This window comes from Capra hircus, chromosome 3 (assembly GCF_001704415.2).
Source record: "Capra hircus breed San Clemente chromosome 3, ASM170441v1, whole genome shotgun sequence".
Lineage (NCBI taxonomy): Eukaryota > Metazoa > Chordata > Mammalia > Artiodactyla > Bovidae > Capra > Capra hircus.
Genome location: NC_030810.1, coordinates 100532731 through 100555715, shown reverse-complemented (window position 1 = coordinate 100555715; position 22985 = coordinate 100532731). Strand labels below are relative to the sequence as shown.

The 22985-nt window shown below is 41.2% G+C and overlaps 1 protein-coding gene and 1 pseudogene across 4 annotated transcripts in view; one reads left to right on the top strand and one right to left on the bottom strand.

Annotated features, from left to right (window-relative positions):
• PIP5K1A (phosphatidylinositol-4-phosphate 5-kinase type 1 alpha) overlaps window positions 1-11533 on the bottom strand; it is a 39732-nt gene extending 28199 nt beyond the window's left edge. For 2 of the 4 annotated variants that reach the window (XM_005677617.3, XM_018046069.1), the window contains exon 1: window positions 10997-11532. In XM_005677617.3, coding sequence (XP_005677674.2) covers window positions 10997-11078 — 82 coding nt within the window. In that variant the 5' untranslated portion in view covers window positions 11079-11532. Of the gene's footprint in view, window positions 1-1579; window positions 1619-10996 lie in introns of all 4 variants that reach the window. The other 2 variants (XM_005677614.3, XM_005677615.3) reach the window with 2 other exon arrangements.
• On the top strand, window positions 19222-19681 carry LOC102175453 (annotated as a pseudogene).

Sequence of the window (22985 nt, the reverse complement as noted above, 5' to 3'; positions counted from 1 at the left end):
AGGTAGTAACAGAGACAGAATTGGAATTCACATTCCCAACCTCCCAGTTCAACTTTCTTTCTTCTAAACCATATTTTGTTTTCAATTTCCTGGCCACTCAGAGTCTAAGGGGGAAAGGAAAGCACCAAAGGAACAAGAATGCTTTTACAGACTAAATAAATCTTACAACTGCTAATGGACAGTATGAACATGTATTTTCTTCCCCTGAGGTTTTCCCTTCCGTTCCCACTTTCATTGATATGAGGATAAAGAGTCCTCCTTTGGTTTCTCTCAACGGAATTAACAATGCCACTACTCTGCTCCTCCAGCAACCGTCATCAATGTCACTGGCAAAAACAGTGGGAAAGTACCTTTCTTTTCTTTCAGTGAGGTTCTACTTGTTTTGAAACAGACAATGCCAGTATTCTAGAGGAGCAGCAACTGCCTTTCAACACTGGTACCTGACAGAGCAATTTCACAGATCTTAAGGTCCTCACTAGCAGTACAAAGTACCTCTTTTCTTCATAAAAAGACACGAACAACTTTAACAGAGAGAACGTTTTTAATTCTTCTCAGATTAAGAGTTTTTTTTTTGGTGTCAGTCGGACCATGACTCAATCTGATTAAAAGCATAAGAGTTATGATCACTGAATCTGCAATGACAAAAAGAGGGCATCTGATAGGCACTCTTGTTGTTCTAATGATTTTAGAATTGACTGTACAATCAATTACCAATCCTTGGCAAAAATCCACATTAACTTCTAAAATATTTTCTGAAAGAATGATCAATAACTCCAGGTATTACACATGGAGGAGCTCAGAATTCTGACAGCGCAAATCAGAAGGGCAAGTTCCCCTCTGCACTATTCTTTGTTGAACAACAAATATTTAATCTTGTTTAAAGTCAAGTTAGTTCACACACAGACTTTTAGAGTAGTGAGAGAGCAGTAAGGTATTGTGGGTAGGAATGTGGGCTCTGAAATCGGCACGCCTATGTTGGCTAGGTTTTAATACTAGATCTACATTTACTAACCAGATAACCTTGACAAGTTGGTTAAAACTCTCTAGGCCGTGGTTACCTCATCCATAAAATGGAGATATAATAACATGTACATCATAGGATAGTTATGAGAATTAAATAAATCCTATCTAGCACTTAACATGTAATAAATGTTCTGTAAATACTAGCAATTATTATTATCATTGTGAATTATAAAACCCCATCTACAGGATAAGAAGGGTCAGGGAAAATGAGAAGTACAACAGAAAGGGAAAAGAAGGAGAGACACATTTACTGAAACAAAAGGAAATGGAGTTATGGGAAGACTTTGAGGGAGACAAAAGATAGTCAATGGATTCATCTTATATTGTGAAACTGTGAGAAAATAAGTTGCTATGTTAAGGTAGCATTTTTTTTGGAGAGGGTAGAGGGAAATGGAAGCTAAAGTCAAATAATCTTTGCAGTACATTCACAGCCTTCTCAAAAGGCCATGCACACTACTTAAAAAAAAAAATTGCAATTGTTATGGGGAAGAGGAGTCCGCTGCTAGTAACGGTAAGGAGCTCATGCTTCTTCAGCACAGATACACATCAGATCTACCTCTCTTACGGCTGACCCCACAGCACAGAAAGTGGAGACCTAAATGAGGAAAAACAGAAAATTATCACTTACTTCTGGGGTTCTACTTGCTTATAACAGAACAAGCATATTTTTTTAAAAAACCCACATTACATCTCTAAAGTTTAAAATTATTAACAGGACCTGACCTGATCCCTAGTACCTATTGTGAAATGTGAGATTTTCTGCAGGTAGAAATTTAAAAAAAAAAAAAAAAAAAAAAAAAAAAGGCAGCAGCTCTTGCAGAAAAACTCCAGGAGTGATCACAAAACTTGTAACCCAAACAATTTCACTATTGCATGATTTCAGGTTGGTAAAACAATTTCAGGTATAAAGCTACTTGCACACAGGCTTCTATCCTTTTAAAATGGAATGTGTATACATTTTACTTGAGGGTCTTCCACTCGTGAGGGCAATTTGGTAATATCTAGCAAAAAGCCTTAAAAGCAAATATGTACCATTTGTCCCAGAAGTGAGAATTTATCCTAAGAAAATAACCGGTCAAGTGGACAAAGACATATATACAAATATATTTATTGTAGCACTGTATGTAACAACTATAATTGGAAAGAATCTAAATATACAATATAGGTGATATAAGTTGTGGTATAGTCATAAAATGGAATAGTATAGAACCATTATCTTTATGTTCATTTATGGATAGGCTGTCACAATAAACTGTTTAATGGAAAAAGCTAAATAATTATATAGTACAGTATTTGTCTAAAACACTTATCTATAAAGTCACATGTATTTATACACATAATAAATGTCCAGAAGATTATAGACTAAAATGTTAAAATATGGTGATATTGGATAGTATGATTAAGGTGGTATTCTAAGTTTAAGTTTCTATTTTTCCTTATCTATATAAATTTTCTATAACAAACAGATAATTTAACAATTAAAGAGATATGTGGGAATGGCTTTATTGTTCTGTTTTATAACCCATTTTCCCCAATAAACTAGTGCTCAAAGTTCCACACATACAGATCACCATCAATCCCCTCCCTACACACTAACTTGAGTTCATTACAACATCATATGCTGCTACAGAAATAGACTAGAAGGAAAAATGTGAAAGATGATGTCTAGAAAGCTGCTGACAGTTGCAAGCTACAAATAAAGCATGACTCCTATACACTCACTCCCATTCTCCATTATTACTGAGATGCCCATACAACCTGAAACAAGCCTGTATCAGCGCATATGCTAACAGGTTCTCTCTGAAGAATTTCTCTTTCATATCCTTTAGAGTATCAATATTCACCCATAAAACAGGTATCCCTAATTTCAGTGTTATCTCCTGGATATTTGAAAAATAAAGATCTAGCCTCTAAATTATGAAAATTAGCTGAGAAATCTTTAATGTTACTAAAATAATTTCAAGACAACTGAACCAGCCAGTTAAGTGCCACAGAGGAAATAATCCAATCAATTCTTGCTAAAATACAAAGTTGAATCATGGTACTATGTCACAGAAAATTTTTCTGAGTAACTCTGAATAGTCTTAAGGAAGCACTCCATTTTGGTCCTTAGTCCCAGCCTAAATTGTGTTTGTGATGAAAAAGGTACCAAAGGGGCTGGTTTCTGGTCACTTGGCAAAACATCACTAGGACTCTCCATAAACTGGTCTGTAGCTACTAAAGCACTGGCAGCTATGACTTACTATTGAGAGCAAGGAGAAAATGTAGAGGAAGAAAAGAAAATTAATACAATTCTGAAAAGTGTGAAAAGATAAACTTTAGAGGAGAAATGAGTTGGCCTTAAAAGAGGTAATCAAAACAGAGATACTTTCAGACAGTACACAGCTCCAAAATAAAGAGTTGTCACTCCCCTCCCCCACTCCCCTTCAGCATGTGGAACAAGAGTTGGCCTTAATAACAGAGCCTCTCCCAGTGCTTTCAGAGCAGAAACATTTCCGTCAAAGATGAGATGACATCATCTTCCAGATGAGAAACTAAGAGGCAGCCTGTAACTGACTTTAATGCGTGAAGTACACACATAATTTCAGGATGCTAGAACTGGGCCGGATGTGCATTCCTCAGACGAGTTTTGCCTGAACAGGTCATAAAGAGATTCCAGAGACTTAGCTTAATGAGCTACCAATATTACTACATAAATCTGTCAATTCCTATAGAAATCAGAAAGAGACAAGCAGGCTTTTGGGAAGCAAAATGGTAATTCTGAGGGGGTATTTTGGTTGATAATATTGACAGCCAGAGATTTTTTAAAAAAAGCAAAAACCTGCACAAAACAAAACAGTCATCACCCGGTTATTTGCTGGACTATCTTAAATAATCTCTCCAGTCCTCTTTAACCTGAAATACTGAACGCCACTTTAATTATACCCCTGCATGTAGGAGGCACAATAGGTTATCCAAATGAAAATACTCAGAAATGCCAGCCTAATGAGAAGCACTGCTAAGCACACATCTCTAAGGGTAGCGTTGGGGGGTGGGGGCCAGGCACTGTTACCATACCCTCAGTAAGAACTAAACCAAGTCAATCATGAAAATCAAGTCACATCTTAGAGAAAAGTTAAATTTTGTTAAGTTCAGTTCAGTCGCTCAGTCATGTCCGACTCTTTGCAATCCCATGAACCGCAGCACACCAGGCCTCCCTATCCATCACCAACTCCCAGTGTTTACTCTAACTCAGGTCCATGGAGTCGGTGATGCCATCCAACCATCTCATCCTGTCATCCCCTTCTCCTGCCTTCAATCTTTCCCAGAATCAGGGTCTTTTCAAACGAGTCAGTTCTTCACATCAGGTGGCCAAAGTACTGGAGTTTCAGCTTCAACATCAGTCCTTCCAATGAATATTCAGGACTGATTTCCTTTAGGATGGACTGGTTGGATTTTGTTCCTAGCAGGTGTCAATTTTTATTAAGAATTTTCTAGAAAAAGGTCTGAAAAGCAAGGATGCTCTTAGAAACAAAAGCTCAAAACTCATTGATCTACCAGTCCTGGGGTCAACGTGGCTCGGCTAAGAGCCAAGTAGCAAGGAATGAATCACAAATTTACTAAGACTCATCGTGATAACATACAGACTTTATGCAAAGTCTTTGCCACTATTAACAATGTCTTTGAACCTCAGTTTCCCAATTTGGAATATAAGAGGGTTAAATTAAAATATCTCTACATTTCCCTTTAATAAACTTTTGCTTCTAGTTCTATAAGCCACATTTCATGATTCTCAGTCCACAAATATGTATCTCTTAGCACTAAAATTCTGGTTGAAATTTGCGGGGTGGGGGGTTGGTATCTGAGTCCTTCTTTAAAAGACCTGAGTCTCTTAGACAAGCCAATCCAAAGCTAAGGAGCACTAAAGATTTCCAGCAGTTCACCACCTCCCAATTCTATTTCCAAACCTGGTTCTATCTTAAAAAAAAAAAAAAAAAAGGCAGTATTGCTGGCCTGAAACATACACTGAGCTGAGAAAGTAACTTAAATAATATCACAATGGGTATTAATTGTCCCAACAATGCACTTCAATCACCCCCCAGACCCTAACGCAAGAAAATCACAGAGATATGACCAAGTTACTTCTCTACCATTTCTTTTATACAGATTCTTGTCGATGAGAACTTGAAGTTTACCAGGCATGTTATGCAAAGGAAAGCTAGTATTAAGCTATTCATATATCCTTTAAAATAAAAAACCAACTCTTCCCATTCTCTCCCAGCAACCTTTGCTCACTCCACATCAATGTTACTGATCCTTTGAGATGGTGTTTATTCTGGGTTAACTCCATGAAGCTGAGTTTAATACACAGCAAACAGTAAGATATACTTACTATTTGCCTACAAGGAATTTACCCTTCTCTCTCTTTTTGCCAGTCTTCCTCAGACTCCAACAATAGGGGGACTTTTGGGGAATCAGATATTTAAAAATTAATATATTCTGCATACAGCCATTACAAATAAACAGAATTATTTAATAGAAGAAAAAAGAAAAATAATCAGTGGCAAAGTTTTAAAAGATGGAGGAGCTGAGGCACAAAAGTTCAAACAGAAAACATTAAAACAACCGTTCATAGGAGATATGAATGAAACAGGATCAACACATATGTAAAAATGAAACAATGTTCTCTTTTGATAGGAAAAGGGTGGAGAAGTGAAGTGCAACAGGGGAAACGAGCCAGGAAGGGGTTTCCTCTAGGAAACACCATCAGTCCAATCACTCTCTCTTTGAGACTGAATGATGGGCTGGGGTTTAGAACACAAAGAAACAGATTCCCTCTGCCTGGCTATTAGAAAATAGCATACTTCCTGAAGTATACTTGTATCCTTGATCAAGAGGACACACTCAGTAAAACAAAAAACCAAACTGACAAGTTGGTCTTTTTGCTTTCTTCATGTCAAGTAAGACTATGCCAAAATTCTACGAAAGTAAACATCCAGCTTAAAAGGTTAAATACCCCCCAACCTCAACTCAGAACTTCTCACCAGTTACCTGAATTTGGCCTGGTGAAGCTGTTCAGTTCACAAGCTGTAGTTTCCATTATTTTTATTTTTAAAATAGGCTGATGAAACACGTAATAACTAGTAGCTAGCACATATTTGAGTACAGTTATTAATCAGAAGTTCTACATCAACTCAGAACAGCACACAGAAATTAACAAAACAAAAAACAAAGAAATTAACAAAACATAATATGTATTTTGATATTCAAGGCTAATTTGTAAGTACACATTACCAATTAATAATAGACACTGGATACCTATTAAGTCTATATAACTATACTTGACCCTAGGCTTGAGCAGTCATGGCAGAAATAAATGGATAATTAAAAAACAGTGACATTCTGATGTCAGTTTTCTCAAAGAATCTACCAAAGTGACAAAATAAAAAAGGAGGTGGATGTAAGCCCTCTGTGGAAAAGCATAAAGAAAAATTTCTCCTTACTTATAAAATACCAACCAAAAGGATACTTGTTGATATTCTCATTACATGGCATTCTGTTCTGTCTTTACATTTCCAAACTCCAGTTTCTCCCCCCAATAATGTGGCTTAAGTTCCTTTACTTTTCACTAGTATAGAAAAATTAAAGGGAAAGAGATCAGTCTACAAATGGCTTACACTGTACACAAAGAACACAGACAAAAAACCCTCAACGAAATTCCTACCATTTGGAGTTCTCAGATTACAGCATACATTTACTGGTGGAGCTCTGCTGGGAAGGCCAAAGCCACCAGAATCAAGGACTGATGAGACTGGCTCTACCACAAAAGTTCTAGGCAAAAATCTTTCCTTCCTGTGTTTTTTGGGGTCTCCCTCAGCAGTTTAAGGGAAAATCAGAAAAGGAGCTATAAACGTTACCTCCAAATCATCTGTACTTATGATAGAATCATTTGGTAATGTGTGACAATTTCAGAAATGTGCTGGTCTGAAGCAAAATGAGCTACAGGTTCATGATTTAATAAGGTTTCAAGTCCTTTTTCTTAAGGGAGTCACACATGATTTTATCACAGCTCTTATTTTAGGGGAGAAAGGGACACTTTCATACTCTAACTTTACTTTTTAATTCTTCCACCAAATTCAAATCAAGTCACCAAAACAGAAACTTTATTCCCTTTCTGGTAGTAAAAAGACTTGGTGGCTTATTTTCAAATTCTTAATGAACTAGTCAAACTGCAGACAGGGGAACAGGCTCTCTATACTGTCACTAGCGTGACAGATGGCAACACTGTCAACAGCATCTCGTCAGTGCTTTTATTTTTTAAGTGGTACCACTGACCAAATAATGAGGCTAGGACAAAAAGGAAGAAAAGGAATAAATTTCCTTTACACATCGAACAGCTGAGTGCAAACTGCATCATCTTTTATTAACAAAGCATAAGAACAAGGAAATGATGATGGTGCCTATAAGATTGACATTAATTTATAATCACCTCCCTCTAATCCAAACATGGTAATTACTCCATTGGAAAAGCTCTCTCAAACATCTCTTAGAGTGTATGGTTTGCTTTAACTCCGGTATCTAACCTGTCAGCAGCATAAAAGACCAGGTCCAGCTTAATGATTAAATAATATAGATGGGGGTTAATACTGGCAGGGAAGAACTGTTTTAAATTACCAATCCTTTCTAATTTGAATGCCAAAAGATTTTGAACCTTAAAAGGTTATGAATGACTTATCTAAAACATCAATCTGTCCCTGAATCCTAACATCCTTATTTTGTATACACTGCCAGAGAACCTTACCTTTAGGATTTCAGTTTCACCAATATTTAAGTGAGTTCACCTAAACATCTAAGGACAGTAAGTTGATTTTAGAATGATTAAAACACAAACATACACACTCCTACCTTGAATTTCTACAAGGCTACCTTTTTAGCCTTTAACAATTTCAGTTCAGCTCAATTCAGTCACTGAGTCCGACTCTTTGCGACCCCACGAATTGCAGCACGCCAGGCCTCCCTGTCCATCACCACCTCCTGGAGTTCACTCAAACTCATGTCCATCGAGTCAGTGATGCCATCCAGCCATCTCATCCTCGGTCGTCCCCTTCTCCTCCTGCCCCCAATCCCTCCCAGCATCAGAGTCTTTTCCAATGAGTCAACTCTTCTCATCAGATGGCCAAAGTATTGGAGTTTCAGCTTTAGCATCATTCCTTCCAAAGAACACCCAGGAACGATATCTTTTAGAATAGACTGGTTGGATCTTCTTGCAGTCCAAGGGACTCTCAAGAGTCTTCTCCAACACCACAGTTCAAAAGCATCAATTCTTTGGCGCTCAGCTTTCTTCACAGTCCAACTCTCACATCCATACATTGACCACTGGAAAAACCATAGCCTTGACTAGACGGACCTTTGTTTGCAAAGTAATGTCTCTGTTTTTGAATATGCTATCTAGGTTGGTCATACCTTTCCTTCCAAGGAGTAAGCATCTTTTGATTTCATGGCTGCAATCACCATCTGCAGTGATTTTCGAGCCCCCTAAAATAAAGTCTGACACTGTTTCCACTGTTTCCCCATCTATTTCCCATGAAGTGATGGGACCAGATGCTATGATCTTAGTTTTCTGAATGCTGAGCTTCAAGCCACCTTTTTCACTCGCCTCTTTCACTTTAACAATTTAGGAGACCATAAACCAATTTATTCCTGCCAATGCCTTAATTCCCCTGGTACTATCCAGACAGAGCACCACTCTCCTCCAATCACAAAACACATTCTCAACAGCCTTTTTGGCATCTGAATCAAACACCTTATCCTCTTCAAAAACATATCCTTGAAATGAAATAGGAAATATTCTATTAAATTCAGTAAGCAAAAACTGAAGTGAACATACAGATATGGGAAAGAAGTCAACACTGTGTATCTGCACACAATAATCCCATGTTTCCAGGAATATTTATGAGAATTTTTCTGAATTTCTTAATCCAACAGTTTCAATATTTGCCAAAGAAACAGAGAAAGAGGGTGAAAGTTAAAAAAAAAAAAAAAAGGAATCCAAAACTATTTGTTTTTAGTCATTTTTAATTTTTAGCCATTTTTGTATCTTGACCTCACATATGAACACAATAAAGCCAAGAAGCTGTAAAATTGACTGAAATCTATTATTTTATTTTCTGGTGAAAACACAACAGCAAAAAACATTTACACTATCTGAATAACCTCCTGCTAGTCTTAGGATCTGACAGAATATATAAAAACATACAAAAATATCAAATAGTAACACCTAAAACTAGTAGGACTATCTGAAGTAGGAGCAAAAACCTGAAGACATCACTGTGTGACAGAAATATTTTCTTTTACTCCTAAATCTGTCCACGTGGACAATATTTTCATGAGATAGAGGCTGAATTAAATTGTGGGATATAAACACAAGGCTTTTAACATTAAGCTGTTTCTAATGCCTGATCTGATAGTTAAGAAGTCTGCTTAAAGACTGTACACAACCATTCTTGTTTCAGCACTGGGGGAGAGGAAAAGAAGTTTTAAATTAAGAAGCTACTGTATTTAAAAACTTTCATTTTAACTTTATCCTTCTTCACACTTAGAATGCAACAGGAGTTGTTCTGGCCCACTAATCTTTTATAGGAAAGGCAAAAACCACCTCTCAAAAAACTAAAAATAGATTGTACATAAACAAAACTCCAGTTTGTGAAGAAGCTATTTATGACCAAGTATGTGCTCACCTGAACTGAACAGGAAAAGGTGGAACCCTCTATTTAGTCAACTCAAAACGAGTAGGATGCAATTCCAGGATTAAGCAAGTGTTAATGTCTCGGGTAGAGCATCCATCATCTGGCGGCCTCTCCTGTTCCCAGTGTATAGGTAACAGTCACTGTGGAACCCCAGACATTTCTGATGGAAGCTCTAGAACAGTTTCTTGCTCAAACTCCACTCCCCCCTCCAACATACATCCCAACACCACACATTTTCCCCTCCTACACGCAATCTGTTGCCTTTCTGGTGGGCTCCTTGGCTCTCCCTCAATCTTCAACAGTTTCTAACTACTTTGAGCTAGATTCCCCGGCTCCCTTCTCCAAGTGCCAATTTCGTGCCTAAGCATTCTTCCAGTCCATTTCCTATTATGCAATATTCCTACACAGCACTTAGAACCATCCCCACCCTATCCTTTTCAAGCCTAATTTCCTGCATCACCTCCCTCAACTTCTACTGCAATTCGAGACTCCATCGTTCCGCCTTCTCCATCTGTTTTCAGTTTTTTAAACCCTGCTTTTCTACATACCTCAGGCTCTCTTCAAAAACTTCCCATTCCTTCCCAAAGCTGGGCAGTCAAGAGATGGGAGTCTCCAGAGGAGGATATTTGATAAAACGTGTAGGTGTATCTGTCCGTGCGAGCGCGCGCGTTTTGGGGGGAGGGGAGGCACGAAGTGAGAAGGAATGGCGCATTAGGGGGAGGCTCTCAGGAGCCTCCAATAACTCATTCCCACCCCCAACAAAATCCCCAATTCCCTAACGCCCCAGCATTGGAAAGCATCCCATAACGCTTCCATACTTTTACGTCCCATGGTTTCTCTTCAACGTTTTTGTCCAATTAACCCCGCAATCAACCTGCCTCTCACACTACGTAATTCCTCTCTACTTACGAAGCCTCTATTTACTCTTTCTCTACTCCCTTCGATTCCCTCTTTCCTCCCTACTCCCACCGTCAATCTCCATCCTTTTCTGACCCTACTCCTTCAAAGTCCTCAACTCGGTCTCCCTGAAGACAGCCAGTGTTTCTGACAGCTTCCCTTTTCTCAATCAAATCCATCCTTTCCTCACATTCCCTCTGCTTGCTCTGAAAGCTACATGAAAGCCTAGTTCTCGGTGCTCCTTACCGGCAACGCCTCAATCATGCCCAGCTACAGGTGCCCTTCCTGGGTCTCGCTCTTCCTGCCATCGCACAGTCATCAGCCCCCAGCCCACGCCACGCCCTGATTACCTGAGGCCGAGGTGCAGGGAGGGACGCCGGAATCCGAGGATGAAAACCCTGCCGCCGACGGCCCAGAGGAGGCAGACGCCATCTTGGCAGCCCCCTCCCCCTCAGCGGCCTCTCTTTTTCTATCGCGCTCTTCCTCTTCTCGGAGTCGAATCTTCCCCACGTATTTTCACAGAACCCGCGTTGTGCGGGGCACCTCCCCGCCCCCTCCGGGGCCTCTCTCAGATATGCTGCCCGGGCTCCAGGACCAACTCAGGGAGGAACCATTAGGATGGCATGGGGGACAATTCTCGCCTCGCACCGTTTTAGCAACTTTAACCCCTTTCCGCAGGAGCTACTTTCCCCTCTCACAACAGAGTAAGCTCAAGCGGCTGCCGGGAAACTGCGTCTGGATCAAACCACACCTAAAAGAAAAAGGTGGGGAATGAGAAGTCCCTGCGGAGCGAACTCCCCTCCCCCTTCTCCCTAGCCACAGCCTGTTTATCGCCCAACCCCACCGCTTCACTCCCGGTGGCCAAGGAAATTCGGGCACCGCGCATGCGCCCAACCTTCTTCTCAGCGGCCACCCCGTCCAATGGGGGAGGAAGGCGGCCCTGAGAGGAGGCAAGCCAATCAAGAGGCTGAGTTTGGTCACGTGACACAGGTCACTCGCGCCTTGGCAAATCCAAGGAAGGAAGACAGTGCGGCTCTGTCTACGGTGGCTTGGTGAGTCAATATAGAAGGTAGTCTTAGACGGGACTAAATCGAGAAGTCTGAGCTCTCCAAAAGAGTGTGCTGGGCTGGCATTCACAGCCCAGGAAAACCTCCCGACTGAAGCGGTGGTGTCTAGTCAGACAGTTAAACAGTTAAGTATCACAAAACATCACATGCCACCAAGTATTCTTCCGACTTTACTGCCTTGTTTATTATTTAACAAGCGTGCGTGTCTTGCCTTCCTTTGAATGACATTTGAAACAGATCCACACTTTGCCTCAAGCGCAGTGCTGGGCACAGTGATGGAGCTGAGTAAATATTTGATAAATAAACGAATGAAGACCTGTTTAAAAGGCCACGGAAGACGATCAGAAACATAACAGTCTTCCTGTGATCCGAGCCCTTAGCCTCTCTGTTACCTCTCCAAAGGTCACTGAGACTCAGAGAAATTCCCCTTTCTAGTCTAATCTTCGTACTAACCCCGCTCAGTTTTAATAAAATACCCTGGAGATTATGAACCTTGATGGGAAATATGAAGACCTATCTCTGAACAAACTAAACTGCCAGAGAGTAAGGACTGTTTCATTCTTGTATTTACAGCTCCTCCCATGATGTAACTCTGTACGTAGTAAGGGCTCAATAATTATTTGTGGAATGAACAAATGAAGATGAATGGGGTAAAATCCTGGGTATTGCAGCCCCCAACATGGGCCTAGTTATTCTCTATCCGAATGTCTTCTGGGTCTTTGAAAGGGAACCTAGTATCTGAACGTCCAGAACATAATTCCAAGCATTTACCTCTGCTTTCTACTCCTCCCTCTGCTTTCTACTCCTCCCTCATCAAGATGTAAAATAATTGTTTGCCTGCTGCCACCTGCTGGGTTATTCATCTTCTTTTTGGTAGTGAAAGTAGATCACTTCAAATGCTTGGATTGCCTCTTACCCTGATTCACCAAGGCATAGGTCAAGAGAGGGATCACCTTCCTTGAATTTGATCTATGAATTAGATTTCAAGCTTCCTGAAACAAGAGACCCCTGTATTGTAGTTTCTCGGGGGACTTTGTTTCTCCTTTATGTACCAGAAAATAGCCACTATTACTCCTACCATCTTGTATTATGTCAGTCTGTTTACTTGTTCTCCCTCAAAGTCTGTGAACATTTCAGGGCAAAGATTACATCCTATCCATTTTTATATCTCAAACGTCTAGAACAGTGCCTGGTACAGAGTAGGTGCCCAATACATGTCTACTGAATATATGAATGATTGAAAGCAAAAATCAGAAAGGAGTTAACAGTATTTTCTACGTGTGTGCTTAGTCACTCAGTCATGTCTGACTCTTTGCGACCTCATGGACTGTAGCCTGCCAGACTCCTCTGCCCATGGGATTCTCCAGGCAAGAATACTGGAGTGGGTTGCCATTTCCTTCTCCAGGGATTCTTCACAATCCAGGGATAGAACCCAGGTTTCCTGCATTGCAGGCAGATTCTTTACCATCTGAGCCACCAGGCATAAAGCCAACAGTGTTTTTCATATTTTCCCCCAAACCTTGTCTTTCCCTCCACTACAGCTTAATCCCTGGGCTGGCTTCTGAGTCACAGAGCCACTCTTCCCCATTAACATTCCTTGCATAGCAGTACTCTAGTGATGTGGCAGTGTGTGGAAACAGGAGCAAAGCAGGACACATTGGCCTGGTGCCCCCGAGAAAATGGAAAAGGGAGTTTACCAATATATACTTTGGAAAGAGGAGGGCAATCTGATGATCTCAAAATAGGGCCCCACATACAAACTTGAAGGACAAAGTGTATACACAGACACACACAAAGACACACACAGCCTTACTAACATGACATTCATGCCTTAGAACAGTACCTCAGGTCAAAATGGAGTGGTTAGTTCAACACAGAGGCAAAATAAGATGATGATACCTTATTCACTCGATTAGTTATTAATTAATTCATTCATTGAATTAGCTATGTCCTCAACTATGGGAAATTCTGGCATACACAGATGATAAAGTCCCTGCCTGCAAAAAGATCAGACTAATGAGGGACAGACACAGAAATCATTAAAACAATGGGTGGGTTAGTGGGTTAGTCACCTAGTTGTGTCCGACTCTTTGCGACCCCACGAACTGTAGCCCGTCAGGCTCCTCTATCCGTGGGATTCTCCAGGCGAGAATACTGGAGTGGATTGCCAGTCCCTTCTCCAGAGGATCTTCCTAACCCAGGGATCGAACCCAAGTCTCCTGCATTGCAGGCAGATTCTTTACCATCTGAGCTACAGGGAAAATCTCTAAAACATAATAGGTGCCATCATAAAGTATGCATAAATGCTGTGTTTTGAAAAACATTTTCAGAATAAAAATGGGGAAGAGAAGTTGATGCATTCTTTTTTTTAAGTAATTTTTATTGGAGTATAGTTACTTTTCAATGGTGTGTTAGTTCTGCTGTACATCAAAATGATATACATATATCAACTCTTTTTTAGATTTCTTTCTCATTTAGGCCATCAAAGAGCACTGAGTAGAGTTCCCTGTGCTACACAGTAAGTTCTCATTAGTTACCTATTCTATGTATGCATGCTAAGTCTCTTCAGTCATGTCCAACTCTTTGCGGCTCCATGGCCTGTAGTTTGCCAGGCTCCTCTGTCCATGGGATTCTTTAAGCAACAATACTGCAGTGGGTTGCCATGCCCTCCTCCAGGCAATCTTCCCAACCAAAGGATCAAACCCAAGTCTCACATTTCCTGCATCAAGCAGGCAGGCTCTTTACCACTTGCGCCACCTGAGAAGCCCCATTTTGTGCATAATATTATCTATGTCAGTCCCAATCTCCCAATTCATCACACATTCTCCTTATCCTCATGGTAACTGTAAGTTTGTTTTCTATATCTTTGACTCAATTTCTGCTTTGCAAATAAGTTCATCTGTATGATTTTTCTAGATTCCACATATAAACAATATACAATATTTGTCTTTCTCTTTCTGACATAGTTCGCTCTGTATGACAATCTCTAGGGCCATCCATGTCAATGCAAATGGGGTTATTTTGATACATTCTTGATGGCTCCACAAACTATTTGAGGTTGGAACTATTCCCGAGGTTCTAGGAGGCATGATCTCAATGGTTCTAGAAAGTTTGGGAAGAGAGGAAGGGTATGTGAGAAGACGTCACTGTATTATAGAATTGGAATTTTGCCAGATAGACCAGAAAGAGATTTTTAAGAAGAAAAGCATAGAGGCACTACAGAGAATTGGTGTCAGGGAAATGATGCTAGAATAGGATGATGTGGCAGGAGTTGAGGCCATGAAAAGCAGGGAGAGGCTGAATTACGAAGGATATGACTGTGATGCTAAAGCTGAAACTCCAGTACTTTGGCCACCTCATGCGAAGAGTTGACTCATTGGAAAAGACTCTGATGCTGGGAGGGATTGGGGGCAAGAGGAGAAGGGGACGACCGAGGATGAGATGGCTGGATGGCATCACGGACTCGATGGACGTTGAGTTTGAGTGCACTCTGGGAGATGGTGATGGACAGGGAGGCCTGGCGTGCTGCGATTCATGGGGTCACAAAGAGTCGGACACGACTGAGAGACTGAACTGAACTGAACTGAAACATCTATGTGCTTACTAAATACTGTAGCAGTTTATAAGGATTACATTTCTTAATCTTCTCAACCACCTTAAAGGAAAGATTAATACTTAGGTTAATACCTATCACTCACACTTTACAGAAAAGAAAACTAAAATTCTGTGAGGTAAAGTAACGTGTCCAAAGTCATGAAGTGAAGTGAAGTGAAGTCGCTCAGTCGTGTCCAACTCTTTGCGACCCCATGGACTGTAGCCCACCAGGCTCCTCTGTCCATGGGATTTTCCAGGCAAGAATACTGGAGTGGGTTGCCCTTTCCTTCTCCATAGGGCTAGAATTTAAGCTCAAATGCAAGCTTACGTCTGGCTGGCTCTAAAGATATGTTCCTAATCACACTACTATTCTGCCGCAGGGATTTTGGACTTTATCCTGTAGTCAACAGGGAGTCATTTAACAGTTTTGAGTAGAAGAGTGACAAAATCTGGGTTTTGAGAAATGATTATTAAAAAGGCCTCAAGGACAGTCGTCCTTGGGTGGGCTCAAACCACCAATCTTTTGGTTAACAGCCAAATGTGGTAACCAGTTGCACCAACACTGTACAGGAGGCGGTGACCAAAACCATCCCAAAGAAAAAGAAATGCAAGAAGGCAAAGTGGTTGTCTGAGAGGGCTTTACAAATAGCTGAAAAAAGGAGAGAAGCAAAAAGCAAGGGAAAAGAGTAAAGATAAACCCAACTAAATGCAGAATTCCAGAGAATAGCTGGGACAGATAAGAAAGCCTTCTTAAGTGATCAGTTCAAAGAAATAGAGGAAAACAATAGAATGGCAAAGACTACAGAGCTCTTCAAGAAAATTGGAGATATCAGGTGAACATTTCATGTAAGGTTGGGCACAATAAAGGATAGATACGGTAGGACCTAACAAAGGCAGAAGAGATTAGGAAGAGGTGGCAAGAATACACAGAAGAACTATACAGAAAAGGTCTTTGGAGAAGGAAATAGCATCCCACTCCAGTATTCTAGCCTGGAAAATCCCCAGCAGAGAAGCTGGCAGGCTTCAGTCTATAGGGTTGCAGAGTCAAACACAACTTAGTGACTGAGCACAGAAGGAGGTTTTATTTCTTCTTTGGGTAACCACTCGTTTGCACTCAAAAGAATCACAATTTATAATTATTTTAATGTGTATTTATATTATCTTAAAATATAATGTTTTTTATCAAACAAGTTGATTTAAGTAGTAAATGTCCACATTTTAAAACTAAAGAGAAAAAGGTCTTAATGGCCTGGATAACCACAATGGTGTGGTCATTCACCTAGAGTCAGACATCCTGGAGTGTGAAGTCAAGTGGGCCTTAGGAAGCACTGTTGTTTTTCTTCAGTCACTAAGTTGTTTCCAACTCTGCAATCCATGGACTACAGCATGCCTGTCCTTTACTATCTCCCAGAGTCTGCTCAAACTCATGTCCATTGAGTGGTGATGCCATCCTCTGTCACCCCCTTCTTCTCCTGCCCTCAGTCTTTCCCAGCATCAGGGTCCTTTCCAGTGAATCAGCTCTTCAGGTGGTCAAAGTACTGGAGCTTCAGCTTCAGCATCAGTCCTTCCAATGAATATTCAGGGTTGATTCCCTTTAGGATTGACTGGTTTGATCTCCTTTCTGCCCAAGGGGGCTCTCAAGATTCTTCTCCAGCACCGCAGTTCAAAAGTATTACTTAGGAAGCATTACTATGAACAAAGCTAGTGGAATTGATGGAATGCCAACTGAGCTATTTCAAGTCCTAAAAGATGATGCTGTGAAAGTGCTGCACTCACCATGTCTGCAAACTTGAAAAACTCAGCAGTGGCCACAGGACTGGAAAAGGTCAGTTTTCATTCCAATCCCAAAGAAGGGCAATGCCAAAGAATTTTCAAAATTCCGTGCAATTGCATTCATTTCACATACTAGTAAAGCATGGTCAAAATCCTTAAAATTAGGCTTCAGCAGTATGAACCAAGAACTTCCAGATGTATAAGCAATAAGCTGGCTTTAGAAAAGGCAGAGGAACCAGAGATCAAATTGCCAATATTCATTGGATCATTGAGAAAGCAAGGGAATTCCAGAAAAACATCTACTTCTGCTTCACTGACTACACTAAAGCCTTTGCATGGATCACAACAAACTGTGGAAAAATCTTAAAGAGATGAAAATACGAGACTACCTTACCTGTCTCCTGAGAAACCTGTATGCAGGTTAAGAAGCAACAGTTAAAACCGGACAAGGAACAACAGACTGGTTCAAAATTGGGAAAGGAGTATATCAAGGCTGTATATTGTCACCCTGCCTATTTAACTTATATGCAGAGTACATCATGCAAAGTGCCAACCTGGATGAATCACAAGCTGGAATCAAGACTGCCAGGAGAAATATCAGCAACCTTAGATATGCAGATGATACTACTCTAAATGACAGAAACTGAAGAGATACTAAAGAGCCTCTTGGTAAGGATGAAAGAGAAGAGTAAAAAGCTGGCTTAAAACTCAACATTAAAAAAAAAAAATCATGGCATCCAGTCCCATCACTTCATGGCAAGTAGAAGAGGGAAATGTGGCAGTGTTACCAAAATCACAAATCCATGCGCCCGATGCACAGTGAGGCCCATAAATACTAAACATAAGAGTTTGAAAGAGAGAAAGGTTTATTACAGATGCATACAAGAAAATGGGTGGCTCATATCCTAGAACCCCAAAGTTACTGAAAGCTGTCAGCAAGTCCCTTTAAAAGGAAAAGGTGAGGGATAGGCATGGTTAGCTGTTACAGACTTCTGGGTGTCAGATCCTTTGTTCTCGAGGTCAGGTCATGGTCAGGTAACGATGTTCCTGAAAATCTCTACCAGATGAATGTTATTCTCTGTCCTGACGAGAAAGGGCAAAGTCCCGAGGCACAACTTTTACCCTCCAAGTTCCCAGTCCTGGCTAAGAGGAGGCAGATCTCAGTTGGCAGCTCCTTCAGGGCCAGGTTCCCATATCCTGCCCAGCTGTCATCCCTGAGGGAGCCAGGCATCCAACCCAAGTGGCCTCAGTCTCCTCAGGCCGTCCAAATGGGGAGACCAGGTCTCACAGACTGTGACGCATACAGACGGCCACTGCTGGTGGGTCACAGAGACAGGGAGAGGTTCACTGCTTCACAAGTCCTGGGCCATGGCTAGTGGAGGGCCTTAGTGAGGGCTCTGGAGCTCTGCAGGACATAGTCCCTGGGCTCACTAGTCTGCTCCCTGGACCCTCCAGCTCACCTGCTGGCCCGAGGCTGGGTAAGCTGGAGGGCCTCCAGGAGAAGGCCTGCATCTGCCTTTTACTTCACTCTCCATCTGATGACCACCACCCCATGGATTGTTGACTGAATCATTTCCCCAATGGTCCCCTGTTGACAGTTAACAGTGGGCAGGACCCACTGCCGTGCTAACCAATAGCTGACCAGGACCTGTTGCCTAGTAACAGGGCGCAGAGTAATGAGGCACAGCAATGCTACCTGCTAAGGGCTGTGCTCATCCTGCTCTGTTAGAGAAGCAGTAACAGACTTTATTTTCTTGGGCTCCAAAATCACTGTGGCTGGTGACTGCAGTCATGAAATTAAAAGATGCTTGCTCTTTGGAAGAAAAGCTATGCTAAACCTAGACAATATTGAAAAGCAGAGACATCACTTTGCTGACAAAGGTCTGTCTACTCAAAGCTATGTTTTTTTTCAGTAGTCATGTATGGTCGTGAGAGTTGGAGCGTAAAGAAGGCTGAGCGCTGAAGAAACCAGCCTTGGGGTTCTCGCGAGATCTACCTCCTCAATACCAAGTGCCTGTGTCTGGCAGAGCTGGTGTAAGATGAATAGACAATCCTTCCCAGTCGCTGGGATAATCATGAGCTTTGGCTGGACCTTCCAGCACACACCGAGATAGTGAGGAGCCAGACAAAAAGCACAGACCATGGTGCCAAAACAGACTAATAAGGAACTTAGTGATTTGGCCTGTGACCCTCCAGCACAATGTTCTGCAAGTCCAGTTGAGGGATGATATGTTTCACTGGCAAGTCACAATTATGGGACCTCATGACAGCCCATATCAAGACAGTGTATTCGTTTTGGCAATTCATTTGCCTACAGACTACCCCTTCAAACCACCTAAGGTTGTATTTACAACAAGAATTTATGATCCAAATATTAACAGTAATGGCAGCATTTGTCTCGATATTCTAAGATCACAGTGGTCTCCTGCTTTAACTGTTTCTGAAGTTTTTTTATCCATTTGTTCACTGCTATGTGATCCAAACCCAGGTGACCCCTTAGTGCCAGAGACTGCATGGATCTATGAAACAGACAGAGATAAGTACAGCAGAATATCTCGGGAATGGACTCAGAAGTATGCCATGTGATGCTACCTTAAAGACAGAATAACCTGTATTATAGTTAGAATAAACTTTAAATTAGTGCTTCTTTTCTGATTTTCTTACCGGGCTGCTCTTGTATCAGACCTCATCTTTTTTAATTGTATTTTTTGTTTACCTCCCTCCAGTCACATGCCCATCTGAGAAGGCTTAAGTTCTTCCAGCTTTGGACAATAACTGCTTTTAGAAACTGTAAAGTAGTTACAAGAGAATAGTTGCGCAAGATTCAGAATTTTTTAGAAAATGTAGCATGTGTACTATGTAGCCAATGTGTTCACTCTAACTTGGCTACCAGACTAGAACCATTGCTCACTGCTCTAACATGCTGAAGAATCATCTGAGAGGGAGGGAGATGGAGGCTGAGTTGTCGCATCAAAGGAAGCAGGATTATTCTAGCAGCATCCATCCTTGTTTAAGCATTCCACTGTTAGAGATTTGAGGCTACATGATATACTTTATGCTCATAACTGATGTGGCTGGATAATTTATTGAATTTATAGCATCAGCAGAACAGAAAATGTGATGTATTTTATGCATCTCAATAAAGGAATGACCTGTTCTTGTTCTACAGAGAATGGAAACAGGAAGTCAAACACACTTGTATTCGAAAATAGGGTCTCAAACATTTTAAAATTTTCATTTAAATTGTTAGGAGGCTTGGAGCTATTAGTTAATCTGTCTTCCAATACGCTGTTTAATATAGCACTGAATAAATGGTGCAAGTTGTCAATGGATGAGTGATCAACTAATAGCTCTGCTAGTAATTGATTTATTCTTTTTCAATAAAGTTTCATAAACCAATGAGTTTAGTTCAGTTCAGTCGCTCAGTCACGTCTGACTCTGCGACCCCGTGAACCGCAGCACGCCAGGCCTCCCTGTCCATCACCAACTGCTAGAGTCTACCCAAACCCATTTCCATTGAGTCAGTGATGCCATCCAACCATCTCATCCTCTGTGGTCCCCTTCTCCTCCTGCCCTCAATCTTTCCCAGCATCAGGGTCTTTTCAAATGAGTCAGTCTTCGCATCAGGTGGCCAAAGTACTGGAGTTTCAGCTTCAACATCAGTCCTTCCAACGAACACCCAGGACTGATCTCCTTTAGGATGGACTGGTTGGATCTCCTTGCAGTCAAAGGGACTCTCAAGAGTCTTCTCCAACACCACAGTTCAAAAGCATCAATTCTTCCACACTCAGCTTTCTTCATAGTCCAACTCTCACAACCATACATGACTACTTGGAAAAACCATAGCCTTGACTAGACGGACCTCTGTTGACAAAGTAATGTCTCTGCTTTTTAATATGCTGTCTAGGTTGGTCATAACTTTCCTTCCAAGGAGTAAGCGTCTTTTAATTTCATGGCTGCAGTCAACATCTGCAGTGATTTTGGAGCCCCCCAAAATAAAAAGTCAGCCACTGTTTCCCCATCTATTTTCCATAAAGTGATGGGACCGGATGCCATGATCTTCGTTTTCTGAATGTTGAGCTTTAAGCCAACTTTTTCACTCTCCTCTTTCATGAGGCTCTTTAGTTCTTCTTCACTTTCTGCCTTAAGAGTGGTGTCGTCTGCATATCTGAGATTATTGATATATCTCCTGGCAGTCTTGATTCCAGCTTGTGATTCATCCAGGTTGGCACTTTGCATGATGTACTCTGCATATAAGTTAAATAAGCAGGGTGACAATATACAGCCTTGACGTACTCCTTTTCCTATTTGGAACCAGTCTGTTGTTCCATGTTCAGTTCTAACTGTTGCTTCCTGACCTGCATACAGGTTTCTCAAGGGGCAGGTCAGGTGGTCTGGTATTCCCATCTCTTTCAGAATTTTCCACAGTTTATTGTGATCCACACAGTCAACGGCTTTGGCATAGTCAATAAAGCAGAAATAGAGGTTTTTCTGGGAACTCTGCTGCTTTTTTGATGATCCAGCTGATGTTGGCAATTTGATCTCTGGTTCTTCTGCCTTTTCTAAACCAGCTTGAACATCTGGAAGTTCATGGTTCACATATTGCTGAAGCCTGGCTTAGAGAATTTTGAGCATTTAGCTGTCTGGATTAATCAGTATAGGAAACAATCTTTTGTAAATGCAAAGCTGTTTTTTGTATATACTGTTGGGATTTGGCTCATTGTTTGACACCAAATGATGATGTAAAGTTTAAGAGAGTGAATATTTTGCATGTTCAGTTAAAAGTGCACAGTCTGTTACAGGTGACACATTGATTGACCTGATTTATGCAGAATTAATAAACTATTCAGATAGGATAGCTTTACTATGCTGCACATGATACTGGCAGCCTGGGAGTTCATAGACGGACTTGGGACCCAGCAGTTTTGAAACGTGTATGTGGAGTTTAAGGAATTTGTTTTCCAGGTGCAACCCCCATCTAACTACAGTTTTTCTTCACCTTGTACTCTTGACAGCTGAAAAGACCATAACATGGGAGTAATAATGGGTCAAAATTTACAAAAAAAAGTACTATTTTGGTGTGGGAGTTGTCACAAGGCTATGTGGAAGTGACTTGAACTATGAGGGATATTGAGGGTTTTTTTAATGAATTGAATATCCATTAAAACGCATTTGTTCAGCCATTTACATTAATGAACATTTAAATCCAACAGATGTCATTTCAGGTGACAACATGAATAAATAAAAGTCAATGCTGTTGAAAAAAAAAAAACTATAGTTTTTCCAGTAGTCATGTGCGGTTATGAGAGTCGGACCATAAAGAAGGCTGAGCGCCGAAGAATTGATGCTTTTGAACTGTGGTGTTGGAGAAGACTCTTGAGAGTCCCTTTGACTGCATGGAGCTCAAACCAGTCAGTCCTAAAGGAAATTAACCCTGAATATTCATTGGAAAGACTGATCCTGAAGCTGAAGCTCCAACACTTTGGCCACCTGATGCAAAGAGCGAACTGATTGGAAAAGACCTTGATACTGGGAAAGACTGAGGGCAGAAAGAGAAGGGAGCGGCAGAGGGAGGATGAGATGGTTAGATAGCATCACCCACTCAGTGGACATGAATCTGAGGAAACTCAGAGAGACTGAAGGACAGGAAAGCCTGGAGTGCTGCGGTCCATAGGGTCGAAGAGTCTGACACGACTTAGCGACTGAACAATAACAGAAAGGTTTCTATTGACAACGGAATGAAAAACGTACGGAACAGACGGAAACTGACCTCTTCTAAATGAAATTTTATTGATTCCCAAATTCTGTCCGTGGGGTAAAGGGCTCCTGGTGTCGTATCATTCCACAGCCCGGATAAACTTGCTTACTGGGGCGGGGAGCCTGGGGTGGCCTCAACGCAGAAATG